Source organism: Ruditapes philippinarum, unplaced genomic scaffold (genome assembly GCF_026571515.1).
Source record: "Ruditapes philippinarum isolate M1 unplaced genomic scaffold, ASM2657151v2 ctg2635_1_1_1_1, whole genome shotgun sequence".
In the NCBI taxonomy this organism is placed as follows: Eukaryota; Metazoa; Mollusca; class Bivalvia; order Venerida; family Veneridae; genus Ruditapes; species Ruditapes philippinarum.
The window spans coordinates 18,274-32,937 of NW_026864628.1; the positions used below are offsets into that span (position 1 = coordinate 18,274).

A 14,664-nucleotide genomic window follows, 5' to 3' on the forward strand; every position below is an offset into this window, starting at 1 on the left:
TATTAGTTTGTTTGCATTTTGATATAATTCCTAAATCATAGGTAACAGTAAAACTTTATAAATATCAGTAAAGAATTCAACTTGGACTTTTATTAAACCGTTTTGTAGTAAACGATCATCATATTTGTTATCAGAAGTCTTGTGTTTCGTTTTTGTAACAAGACTTCATTTTCCTTCACATAAATCATTTTTAAATTGTTGATATTGAGTATACTTTTGTAATATGTTTTCTATGGATCTTTCACACTTTATCTTGAAACTTTCGAACGTCAAGATAGAGCTAACTAGGATCTATGGATTGATTTTATAGAGACCTCTTAAAAATCCTGTATGTTGTGAGTAAAATAATTTACATGAAATGTTAAATTCGATAATATCTTAATAAATAATGCTTTTTGTAACCTATAATATTGGTAAATCTTAATTTGAGCATTATATTTATGATCTAAAACCATAAAAAAGAATTGTGTTACAGGATCTTTAATTATTATATTTTGACAAGCTCATCTGTTAGTAACCGAAATTATACTTAGATATGACGATCACACATTGTACTACTATTCTATTTGTGCTAGTGAATATATACAATTATCACATTAAGTAAATTTATAATAATGTGCATTGATTTTATATAGAAATAGAATATTTTTATGCTAACATTTACTTCGGATGAATTGTAGCAGATAATAATATTAAATATCTATCATGTACTTAACTGCTGATTTCTTTATACATGTATTCATTTTATGTTAATATGTTAATTACTTGTAAATATATTGTCCCTTCTGGAATTTACTTGAATAAATCTATATTAATGTCATTAACTATTGGTACTGCTGGTACTTTACAATAACAGGAGATTTTATTAGTAGTATTCTCTGTCTCTGGAGTGTCCCGAAGGTGGTGCTTTTAACATGATGTATACTTTACACAACATTGCCAATGCAAATATTCCAAATACAATGCCCATTGCCAATGTCCCTAAGCTGATTGTAAACTGACGTTCTTCTAAGCTGCGTTTGGCATTTTGCCAATACCTTTTCATGTTCAAGTTCATCAGTGTCCACGTTGACATCACCGTTTTAACGGACTTGACTTTATCGTTTCTCACCATAAGCATTCGTTTAATAAACTTCAATGCGATGTTGTCAATATATGGGTTGTCTTTACCTGTTGCATCGGTATAACTCACCCATCTTGTTCTGTTATCTTCTAGCGAACCTTCGATACTAAACCTCTGTTCAATTTCCTTCTCAATTTCTCGGAACTCCTCGAAAGTAACCTTTGGTTCATTAGAAGACCATTTAAAACTGTTTTCATCTTTAACCAGATCATACTTGGTGAGGACTACATAGACGTATGCAGAATCTTAAATATACAAAACATATTACTGATAAAAAAGTTCACCCAAGTACACCCAAGTTGATCATAACATTAGAATTATTGTCTCTGTATAAATCGATGAAACAATTAAAAATCTTAAGTATAAATGTAACAGTCTAGAAAGGTCCATTATGCCTCAGAAATGTTATAATTTTTTAATTCTCAAAACATTTTTATCTTTTGTTTCTCGTTCCCGTTTCCAAAAACTAAAAATACTCATTTGTCATACAGATGAACTAATTGTCGCATTTGTAATAATTATATTGAATTAGTTTTTTTTTATGGAAATCAAGATACTAAATTGTTAACATTTAGATAACTTAACGATAAATTACTGCATGTTCAGCGCTTTAAACATCTTATATGCCCTCAATCTTTATTAAAACATTATTAAACACATTTTGTCAGTTCCAAATCTTATGAATTATACAAACAGGAACTTTTAACATGGAATGAAATAACGGAGTTGGACAAAGCTAAAAGAGGTGTAGCAATTGCTTTGACATTGCCAAAGGAAAGTGAAAGTAGAATAAGGGAAAAAGTGTTCGACCAAATTCCACTTGAAGATTTGAAAAAAGAGACCGGTTTGAAAATTTTGATTGACTTTCTCGATAAACACCTTGCTAAAGACGATTTGGCCGATAGCCTTGAAAATTTTGAAGAATTTGAAGACTATACAAGAAATGAAAAACAGTCCATTCAAGATTATATCGGTGAGTTTGATTCGCGTTACAGGAAAATTGAGAAGAAAAACATGAAACTACCGTCAGAGATTATTGCTTTTAAATTACTGAAAAAAGCCAATATTTCAAAAGAAGAAAAGTTACTGGTTTTAACGGGAATGAACTATGAAAACAGAGAGACTTTGTATGAAGAAGCGAAAAGTTCTTTAAAGAAGTTCAAGGGCGAAGCATGTGGTAATAGTACTAATAGTAATACTGTTATTAAACTAGAGCCAGCGTTTTTTGCTGAAAATGAGGAAGCTTTATTAGCTGCTGGATTTGTAAAGCGTGGAAATTTCAATGGAAGAAGAGGCGGGCGTAACTTTAGGGGACGTGGATTTTCATCGTCACAGCGTGGTGTTAAAAATTTTAATCCAACTGGTGCTGATGGGAGAATTTTAACATGTAGATCTTGTGGATCGTATAGACATCTTGTAGCAAAATGCCCTGATAGCTGGGAGAACATGGGAAATTCAGCGAAAGTGAATATTGCCGAAGAAGAGGAACATGCGGTGTTATTCACAGGATATCATAAGCAAGATATTAAACAATTAGGGACTGATGCTAGGAATTGTGCTGTCTTAGACAGAGCATGTAGTAGTACTGTGTGTGGGAAACTGTGGTTAGAAACATACCTTCATTCAATGAGTGATACAGATCGTGCTAAAGTTGTAAATGTTGAAGGTCAAAAGGTGTTCAAGTTTGGAGGAGGAACTAAGTTGAAATCCGGTGGAGAATATCATTTACCAGTTTGTATGGCTGGAAAAGAAGTTGTTCTGAAAACTGATGTTGTTGATTCAGATATACTATTTCTCTTATCAAGAACGACTATGAAGAAAGCAGGAGTAAGAATGGACTTAGAAAATGACACTGCAGTTATCTTTGGAAAAGAAGTTTCGCTGAATGTTACGTCTTCTGGGCACTATTGTATTCCTGTCGACAAAACGGAGACTGTCAACATAACGGAAGTAAATGCTGTAAAGTTAGAAAATATGGATGTAAGTTAGAGGAAATCGACTTTGTTGAAACTTCACAGACAATTCGCTCACCCGCCAAAACTGCGCCTCGTTGCTTTACTGAAAGATGCTAATGTGTGGAATGAAGATTATGATGCAGACTTATCTGAAATTGAGTCTAAATGTGAACTATGTAAGTTGTATGCTAGAACACCACCAAAACCTGTGGTATTAATGCCACTGGCAAAAGAGTTTAATGAGAAGGTAGCAATGGATTTGAAAATGTATAAAGGCCGTTATATTCTCCATGTGATTGATATGTGGTCAGGTTTTGATGTGTCTGTTTTTATTGCGCGAAAGAGACCGAGCGATGTGAACGAACCTATGATGAAAAATTGGATTGGCGTATTTGGTGTAATGAGAGAACTGTTCACTGACAATGGTGGAGAATTCAGTTCCGATGAAGTGCGAGAAGTAGCATCAATCTTAAATATTAAAGTTTGTACAACAGCCGCAATGAGTCAATTTCAAAATGGGCTTTGTGAACGAGTACATTCTGTGACCGATATGATGTTAGTTAAACTTGAAGCAGAACATCCTGATGTTGAATTAGGAACACTTTTGTCGTGGGCAAATATGGCTAAAAACTTCAAATGTTCAACGGCTTCAGCAGCCATCAGTTGGTATTCGGAAGAAATCCCAATTTGCCAAATATCATGAATGATAATTTTCCTGCTTTGGACGGTTGCACCACAAGTGAAGTTTTTGCTAAACATTTGAATGCGTTGCATGCAAGCAGACGAGCATTTATCCAGACTGAAGCAGACGAGCGGATAAGGAGAGCGCTTAGAACTAAGATCAGAGCTGCTGAGCAGATATTTGAAAATGGTGATTCAGTCTTTTACAAAAGAGAGGGGAAAGAGCGCTGGTTAGGGCCAGGGAAGGTGGTCTTTCAAGATGGTAAAGTAGTATTTGTACGGCATGGTGGTATATTTGTTAGAGTATTGCCAAACAGACTGTGCAAATTAATTAGATATACAATGATGAATCAAAGAATGAAGCTGATCGTAGTGTGAACGAGGACAATATTGAATCTAAGAATGAAGATGACAATATAAAAGAGAACAATATTGACTCTAACTTGCTTGAAGGTGATAACCAGAAAAACTGTGCTCCAAATGTAACCGAAATAATTAACAGTCGAAAACAAAATGAATTTGTTGAAGAAAGAGCTACAGCCGAGACAGAAACTGTAAAAAATGTAAAAATTAAAGATCAGATTGAGTACAGATTACCAAATGAAGAAGAATGGATATCAGCTTCGATTCTTAGTAGAGCAGGTAAAGACAAAGGCAAATATCAAAGTTGGTATAATGTCCAACATGATATTGACAATGAACAGAAAAGTGTTGATCTTGATGCTGTAGAATGGAAAATGAAAGAGACAGAAGACGTCTATTTGTTTGAAAGTGAAACAGAAGAAATTGTAGCAGCCAAACTAGAACAATTGGAAAAATTGAAGGAATTTGAAACATATGAAGAAATAAAAGATAACGGCCTTTTTCAGCCTATATCAACAAGATGGGTAATGACCACTAAAGATGGTAAAACTAAAGCAAGATTAGTTGCTCGTGGTTTTGAAGAAAAAGTGTTTATTCCTAAAGACAGTCCAACTGTGGGCAAAGGTGCGTTAAGAATATTTCTGTCAATTGCCGCAAGCAAAAATTGGAAGGTCAAAACTACTGATATAAAATCAGCATTTCTTCAGGGGAAACAACTTGAACGGGATGTATATATAAGACGACCAAAAGAAAGTAATACACAAGATGGTTTTATTTGGAAACTGAAACATGGTTGTACGGATTAAAGGATGGTGCCAGACAATTTTATGCATGTTTGAAGGAAGAACTTTTAAAGTTGGGGTGTATACAATCAAAAATAGATCCAGCAGTCTTTACATTGATGAAAGAAAAATTAGTTATTGGAATGATATGCTGTCATGTTGATGACTTTCCCCACGCTTGAAATGAGGAGTTTGAAAAAATTATGGTTAGTTTAAGGACAAATTTTGTGGACGGAAAAGTTGGAAGCGAAAACTTTGATTACATTGGGTTTCAGATAAAGCAAAATGATAATGGTATTTGTATCGATCATTCTGCTTACATGAAAAAACTAGAACATTCCAGTATAGATCCTTGTCGCGTTAATAGGAAAACAGAGCGACTTAACGATACCGAACAGACTTTGTTTAGAAGTATTGTAGGAAAAATCAACTGGGCAGTTCAAGGTTCAAGACCAGATTTAGGATTTCATCTAATCAATTTGAGTACTAAACTTAAAGAAGCATCAAGTGACCTTAGACAAGCTATTAAAGTGATTGGAAAGCATAAGGATATAAGACCCAAACTTCTGTTCCCAGGTTTACTTGGAAATATATCTGATGACTGGGAAATATTTGTATTTTGTGATGCTGCTATAGGCAATTTAAACAATGGAGAAGGTAGTGTAGGTGCTCATATTATATGGATTAAGGACAGAAAGGGAAATTGTTGTCCAATATTTTGGCAGTCAAAGACAATCAAGAGAGTTGTCAGATCTACCATTGCAGCTGAGGCTTTAAGTTTGATTGAAGGTCTGAAATCAGCAATTTATTATCGTGAAATGTAACAGAGATTTGTTCATTAAAACAACGTTTACCCATCACAGCCTTAATTGACAAGAGGAGTGTAATTGAGGCTATTTCATCTACCAAGATGGTTGACGATTTAAGGATTGATATTGCTGGAATTTGTGAAATGAAGAGAAATAATAATATATTTGTGAAGTGCTGTCCAGGTAAAGTACAGTTAGCCAACTCACTAACCAAGAATGGCGCGTCTGGAATAGAACTGTTGAATATACTACAGAAAGGAAAGATGCCAGAAGAGTTTGTGTAACAAGGGTTTTATCTTAGAAACATATTGAGAGTTTCAGGACTTTAACTGTATAATTAAGGAACATTTGTTGTTTCTTTTTGTTGTTTTTTTTTCTTTTTATATGTTGGGGCAGAATAATCCCCTTTTTATATGTTGGGGCAGAATAATCCCCTAAGACCTGAGGACAGTCTAATCCAAGGATGGTCTTATTTTTTTCCAATTTTGTTGTAATTATTATTTTTGTTTGATCATGTATTTTGTCTGCAAGATCTATGATTGATGCTTATAAACTATATCTCTGTCACTAAAAAAACTGAGTATAATTAATGTTAATATTTGTACTTCATGTTGTTTAAGGGAAACAACTCTGTATACCTTATTTCGATATTTGATCAAGGGAGGTAATTGGAATACTCTTCTTGTAGGAGTTTTTCTGCATGTGTGTTTTTGATGGAACAAAATAAAGCGTGATCTGAGTTAATTGCTGTTTATTATAGATTAACAAACATTCCTAGCGTTGTATCTCAAGTGAGCGATCGAGGACCATGACGGTCATCTTGTAGTTAGATTTTTCTCAATCCGAAACTTATATTTACAAGAAACAGAGACAAAAGAGGTTTTGAAATAAAATAAAGAGGGCCATTTCCCTTCCCGAGAAACAAAAATCGTACACTATAAATGTATATTTTGTAAAAAAATATTACTAAGTAAATTCATAATAACTTACATTTAGGCATCGCTGTTCTAGGATCAGTCTTCCGCAGTATTCGTAAAGGCAATCAATTAATTTAATCCGGGGAACTTTTCTTCTCTCGGCAGCTTGTGAACAAATTACGAATCTTGTTCATCCTCCATTCCTCTCTGTTTTCTTTAATATGGTTTCTTTAAAATGCCAACTTTATGTTCTTCTTGTAATTTTGTCAATGCTTCAAATGCTGGTACCAGGTTGAACATGCCCTGATTTAATTGATATATTAAAGATAAGCCCATAACATGTTAAAATATGTACTGGTTTCACGCTGCAATGACATTTTGAGAGGATTTCAAATAACAATTAAAATACCATACAAAATACCACCTCAATCACACCAACAGTATAGAGCTTTGGTCTGACCACAATGACCTTAAATAACTAACAGTATAGAGTTTGGTCAGGACCGCCATCTTAATAAACCAACAGCATAAAGCTTTCAGATCGCACTTTAAAACCAACGGTAATAGCGGTTGTCCCTGACCGTACCTTAATTTAACCAAAGTATAGAGCTTGGTTGACCACACCTTAATAACCAACGGTATAGAGCTGAGCTTGGCCTGACTGCACCTTAAAAACAAACAGTGTAGAGCTTGGTCTGACCGCATCTTGAAATAACCAACATTTAAAGAGCTTGGTCTGACCAAACCTAAATAACCAACAGTATAGAGCTTGGCCTCGACCGCTACCTTAAAAAACAAACAGTGTAGAGCTTGGTCTGACCGCATCTTAATAACCATACAGTATAGAGCTTCGGTCTGACCAAAACCTAAATATACCAACAGTTTAGAAGCTTGATCTGATCACAACCTTAATAACAAACAATGTATAGAGCATGGTCTGACCAACTACCTTAATAATCAACAGTTATATGAGAGCTTGGTCTGACCAACACCTAAAAACCAAACTAGTATAGAGCTAAGTCAGACAGCACCTTAATAGCAACAGTATAGAGCTTTTGATCTGATCAACACCTTAAAGCCAACAGTTAAGAGTTGTCTGAACCACAGCACCCTTAATTACCAACAGTATAGAGCTTGGTCTTACCAACACCTTAATAAACCAACAAGTATAGAGCTTAGCCTGACCGCTACTTAAGTAATCAACAGTATAGAGCTTGGCCTGACCGACCTTAATAGCCAACAGTTAAGAGCTTGGTCTGACCACACCTAATCAACCACAGTAATAGAGCTTGCGTCTTGAAACCCCACAAACCCTAATTAATCACAGTAATAAGAGCTTGGGCCTGACCGCGAGCGTTTAATAGCCAACAGTTAAGAGCGTTGTCCCTGAGCCACACTTTAATACGCAACAGTGATATGGGGCTTGGTCCCCGTTGCCAGCAGCCTTAATGAACCAACAGTAAATAAGAGTTTGGCCTGAGCCGCACTGCTTAATAACCCAACAGTGTAAGAGCTTGGCCTGGAAACAGCACCTTAATATAACCAACAGTGCGAGCTTGGTCTGACTCACACCTTTAATAACCAACAGTATAGAGCTTGCCTTACCGCATACCTTAATAACTCAACATGTGTAGAAGCTTGGTCTGACCCACCTTAATTAACCAACAGTAATTGACCTTGGTCGACCACACCTTAAAAATAACCAACAGTATAGAGGCTTTGGTCTGACTGCACCTTAAAATAAACCAAACAGTATAAAACTTTGTCTGACTGCACCTTAAGAACAACAGTATATCTAGCTTTGTCTGAAAACCGCATGGACGTGAGCGATCGGTCTTGCTCTATACTTGAGGCAAATGTTGTTTACTTCTTCCGGTCATAGCAGCTAAGGGATTTAATTAAAATACACAAGTACTTACATAGTCTACATTTATGACAAAATGCTAATGAAACAATATAATGTTTGGTGACAAAGCCCACTGTCTATAATTTCATATTTACAGGTAACGTTGCCAGTGTTTTGTGATATACCAGTTCGCTCTTGTTTTTGCCATCAACTCAAAATAATAGTTATTCTTTGGTTACAGAGGAGTTTAAAAGATTAAATTATGCTTTAAGGGGTAAACTCGGCATAATATTAAAGCCAGTGACGATTGTTAATATAAAAATATAAATTTTTTCAACAACGCGTCATGATTAGAACATACTTAACTCAATATCAGTACAAGTACCCTGTCCAATACTCAATGTTAGATTCAAGTATTCAATACCCTCACCTTATTAGAAGTTCTAGAATCTCCTCTAACTCCGCGCTGTCTGTATTACTTTTTCCCCGCCACACATCAATATGGTAGCAAAGCCAACCAAAGACTGCGCAGTGTATAGTATTGTCTTTCTGGTTTCACTCCCATCTATATTTCTTCATTACACCACAACTTACATACCTAAAGAACATCATGAAATAAAAATAAGTTGTATTTTGTTAAGTATTCAGATTTTGATCTTATAGATAAACCAAAGTTACATAATAAATATCTGTTTTTTCGTCAATTCTATACTTGAAGTTTAATAAAAAAAACTCTGTATAATTATAGTCTGAATGAAATAATTTCAGTTCCCCTGAAAAAAGTTAATAAATATACACCAAGTTCATTTGCAATCAATTTTACAATCAACCAAATACGCCTCCCTGCTACCTTCAGTAACCCCAGTGTACTAATTCATAAATCTCTACACTGTATGATCCGACATACCAGCCTTCACCCAGGTGGTCAACACTACTATTTCGCAGTAGAATAAATTCGACTTAAATCGAGTGTTACTACAATATACATGTATTCAAAGCAAGAACGGATACAATCGCTACATCAAACAAAAAACAAAAAATATTAGTAATTATTAATACCTCTCCCAAAAAAACGTGTTAGACTGTGATTGAACCTTGTCCGACTTTAGCTTTGGTATGTTACTTTCCAGATAGTGCTTTAATAAGTGTTTTAACAATAGAGCTCTTGCGGCACCTATGTTACCTAAACAACAATATTCTCGCAACATCTTCACGATCTCCCAGCTGTTACTAGCAGCCAGTCTAATGTGAATTAACAGTTCCTTTGTTTTCCTCCAACCACATCCCCCCCAAGTCACTCAAACCTAGTTATCTTTATCTTTAACACCAGGTCATGTATTTAGTCGGCATACTTGAAATGTTCCTGAAAAAACTTCCAGTCAAAATTATTTATTTAAAAACGCCACACCGCATCCCACACACACACACAGCAAAGAAAACAAAACCAAAAAAAAAAAAAAAAAAAAAAAAAAAAAGAAAAAAAAAACCGATATCATCAAAAAAATATAATACATGATGTCACAAGTAAAAACGATTTGAACCCCCAACCGATCTTGTGAGAAGAATGTCAGTTGTCAGCATTTTCTGACGCTTAACTTGTTTAATATATTGGTTATTTATATTTATATTTAATGGACGTTAGGTTAGTAAAAATCTTATTTTATCGTAGAAGAGAAATTTTATAAGCGTTTTAAGTTATGCAAAATATAAATTGTTAGTATTAAAGCCTATAAAAATAATATTCGAAACCACGAAACTGCTTTCGGGGGGGTGATCAACACTGAAAAACTACAAAAATCCGTCTTATTTCATAGGGTTTAGTTTATTTAAACATTGAATTGTTAAATTTTCGAACTACAAAATAATCAATAACAAAAATAATTTAGTCCCCTGCAAAAAATATTGCTGTTTTTTGGGAAACTTTTTAAATTAAGATTTTAAACCCAAAAGAGGTCAATTCCGTAAACTGAACGTTATTTTCTGGTTTTTTGGCCCTATTTTGGGAAATTTTACAAATTTTTATCTTACCCTACTTTTGAGTATTGTTAAAGTTTTTAATGGAAGAACGTTAATTTTTAAAATGTATTTTTTTTGTTTATTGACGGGCAAAATGAAAAATTTTAAAGGTTGCCCTTATTCCCCCTTTTCCCTTTTCAAAAAAAAAATGGGAAAACATTTGTTCATAATTTGGCACAAGAAAAAAAAGCTTCCCTTATAAAACATTTCTCGGGTTTGACAACAATAAAAAAAAAAATTAAAAATCAAAATAAAAATATTTAAATAAAAATTACAAAAAACTGAAAAAAAGAAAAAGGGAAACTTTAAAAGCCATGATTTTACAAAAAATAAAAAATTTTAAAAGACAAAAGGGATTTAAAAATTTTTAATCTCCAATCAAGAAAATGTAAAAAAAACCAAAAACGCCTTTTTTGAAGTGCACAAAATCGAAAAATACGAACGTTTTTGTAGAAACAGATAGGGAAGATTTAAAATTTTTAAACGTTAATTTAAATTCCCAATCCCCTTTTAAATGTTGTGTTTTAAAGGGGAGTTTTTTTTAAAACGAAAGCTACGTCAAGACCCTCAACTAAAAAATAAATTTTTCCAAAATCCTTTCCTAAAAATTACATGTAATGCAATTTATAGAAAAAACTGGATTTATATATATTTTTTTGACTTAAAAACTTATGAAGCCAATGATAAATTTTTTTAAGTTGTGTGAAAAAAAAAACAAAATAAGTTAAATTTTTAGACCTGGCAAAATATTTAAAAATAAGTGGAAAATAAAATTGAAAGGGTAAAAAAAACCTTTTAAAACGTTCAAACAACCAAAATTCAAGGGAAAATTCCTTAAAAAGATTATTAAGAGTGTCCTAGTCGTCATGTCAGAAAAAAAAAATCAAGGCCCTTTATGAGAAAAATGAAACCCCTTGTTTTTAAAAAACAAAAATTTAAAATAACGGAAGGGGTAAAGCTTTTTTGAAAAATAGTAAAATAATCTGCCAAAAATAAAACCTGGTTTTTTTCGAAGGGGGATGGATTTTATATGACCCCAAAGGGGCCCTTGAACTTAAAGAGAAACGTTTAAGTACTTAGTTTTATCTTAGCTTTATAAACTTTTCAAAAGAAAAATGAATGAAAAAAAATTTAAATAAGAAATTTTTTTGGTTATACAATTTATTTAAGAAAATAATTTTTTTTCCTAATTCGGTATTAAACCCGCTTCTTTTATTGGTAGCCAAAGGAAAGTGAAAAAAATGATGAAGGTTTCCAAAATTTATGGCAGTAAAATTGGGTTACTTTATAAAAGGGAACCCCCAAAAAAAAAAAAAAAATTTGTTTATGGGTTTTCCCCTTGTTTTGGGAAAAAAAAAACAAAATTTAAAAATTCCCTTTTTTTTCCCCCAAGATATTTCCCTTTGGAAAAAATAAAGGGCAAAAAAATAAAAAACAAGTGGGGTGAAAGCGGGAAGGGGATGGTTTTAAAATAAAAACCAAGTAGGGGAAGGGTTCCAAAATTTAAAAATTTTTAGCAAACCCGGGTACAGTTTTAAAAAATTTTTTCCTCTATTATTTACTTTTGTTTTTTAAACAATTAATTCAAAGGAAAAATATTCTCAACAGGTTTCTGTCGGAAACGAGGAAAAAAGAAAAAGTTTAAGATTCAATATGAGTTATAAATGAAATAAAAAAATTTTAGTCATAAATTTGCTTGTTAAAAGGGGTTGTTGCAAAAAAACAAAAAAAAGAACGAAAGGGACAAGCGTTTTTATGCGCATAAATTTTAAAAAAGGGTGGTTAAAAGATGTATCTATAAACAAGAAACCCTATTTTTTTATAAATTATTAAAAAGTTTAAAAACCGTTACCCGAAATTAAAAAACAAACCGTCTTAAAAAGTTTTGTGGGTCACCCCGCCTGTCTGTACGGAACTGATGTTGAGATATTCTCACAAGATCCGGTTGGGGTACAAATCGTTTATATACTGTGGATGTGACAAATAGCTGATTATAACTAGAATGTTTAAAGAAGTTGTTTATATGTGTTCAAAAATATACTGCTGTGTATATTTGATAAGTCTAAGAGAATAACAAAAATACAGCGGAAAAAATGTACGGGTACCATAATGCATATTTAATATTTCAAGGAACGCAGGAGTTGGGGATGGGGGCGGGCTTCAAGTAAGTGTCTGGGATGACAATAATCCAAATAGTTTCTTTGATAGTGCATGCTTTGTGTATGCTGACAACATGTTTAATGTATTTGATACATACATCTACTTATCAAGAGCAATAATTACAACAACCCCTTTCACCACCACCACCCCGCCACCGCTGCAACAGCATGAATGTATTTCATGAACAGACGAATTAAGGCAATTGGAGAATCTGATGTGCTTATAACTATAGTCAAGTGAAATCAAAGCTAGACCATTTAATCTAGCATCCTTCATATATGATCGAGTCTATTCTGCTTTAACTTAATTATTTTATTTTCCAGATCGGTTGTTCTACCTATTAAAATGTATTTATTAACTTCTCAAATTTTAACCTAGGTTAATCACTGCCTCGTTTAGCAATGTGGCTACGGCTCTGTATGTGTAAATTTTTGTAGCGCAATAGTGAGTCATTTATTTGTGCATGTATCTATAAAATCTTTACAAAATCGTATTAGGGGCCTATAGTTATTTGACAGATTCTAGTAAAATTTAAAGTACTTTAAAAATCAATAACAAAAAAACAACAACAACAACAAACAACAAAACATCCCCCACCCCTAAAAATCCAACAACTCACGTTTGTTTATATAGCCTTGAATCCTTAGTTTGTCTAGACAGAACACATTATGCACATTCAAAAATGTGTAATTACATCAATTAAATGCCACTGTAACTGAAAGCAGCACTGCGGGTTGTTATGGAAATGTGATTTATAATATCGTTGTCACTTTTTCTACATTCGAGGAGGGCTTTGATCACTTTCCTAAAGTTTTTAATAGGCTATAATTATATAAGAGGATACGCGTTTGTAAATATCTCGTTACTGTCGTTATCTATCTACTCTCACATGCATGGATCGAATGAGTGTTTTTTTTTTCTTTGAGCTCTCATCTAAAGATAAAATTTCCTCACAGATTCATTAAAATTTAGCCTGGAACAAGATGATAAAATCCCAGAAAATCCCTAGCTTTTTTAAAAGTGTTTGAACTTTTTTAATCTGTGATGATTTTAAAGCCGTTGCAAACATTGATGTTACACTAAACTATACTATTTCTATTCAGCGATCTTCACACCTGTCCTTCATACCAGTCACATGCCAAAACTTTAAACTTCTATCAATATTTTATTAACGCAAACAGATACGAGATGTTGAACCCCCGCACAGATTGTTTAAAAAATCGAGTGTGAGTCTTTTTATATAGCTTTGATTTTCAGAAATACAATTATTTGGAAAATTGCTGTGCAAAAGAAAAATGAAAAAAAAAAAAAAAAAAAAAAATACAACCCCCTCAAAAACAACAAAAAAATTTAAATTACGTGGTCTTTTTCCAAAAAAAGTATAATAAAACTGTAAAAATTTAAGGGGGAACATGTACTTTAATATCGTTAATTAAAAGTAAGGTGTAAAATCTGAAGTAGACGAATTTTGGGCGTACGATAACATAATATAATTTGCTCAAAAATTATCTTGTAGATGAATTCACAATACATTTAACATCACAAAAAAGGTCTCAAAGTTTGACATCTTTTTTAAAAAAAGATGCTTGAATGATATGTTGAACTTACTGACTTTCGAAAAACAGTAGTAAGCCAGGCAAGGCCTTGTGTCCACTAACCTGACTTTGGAAATCCCTAAAATAAGGTCTGTGCCCACTAACTGACTTTGGAAATCTCTAAAACAAGATCTGTGCCCACTACCTGACTTTGGAAATCCCTAAAACAAGATCTGTGCCCACTACTTGACTTTGGAAATCCCTAAAACAAGATCTGTGCCCATTACCTGACTTTGGAAATCCCTAAAACAAGGTCTGTGTCCACTAACAGACTTTGGAAATCCCTAAAACAAGGTCTGTGCCCACTAACAGACTTTGAAAAAATCCCTAAAACAAGGTCTGTGCCTCACTACCTGACTTTGGAAAATCCCTAAAACCCAAGGTCTGTGGCCCAAATACTACATGATTTTGAAATCC

General features: G+C 33.3%; 1 protein-coding gene across 1 annotated transcript; it reads right to left on the reverse strand.

The window, feature by feature from the left end:
* Window positions 1–201: 201 nt before the first annotated feature.
* LOC132726324 (uncharacterized) lies at window positions 202–6,767 on the reverse strand. The gene is made up of 2 exons (XM_060711635.1): window positions 6,704–6,767; window positions 202–1,368 (listed from the first exon to the last, which is right to left on the reverse strand). The coding sequence occupies exons 1-2, from the start codon at window positions 6,711–6,713 to the stop codon at window positions 866–868; spliced, it is 513 nt and encodes a 170-aa protein (XP_060567618.1). The 5' UTR covers window positions 6,714–6,767; the 3' UTR covers window positions 202–865.
* Between the last annotated feature and the right edge of the window lie 7,897 nt (window positions 6,768–14,664).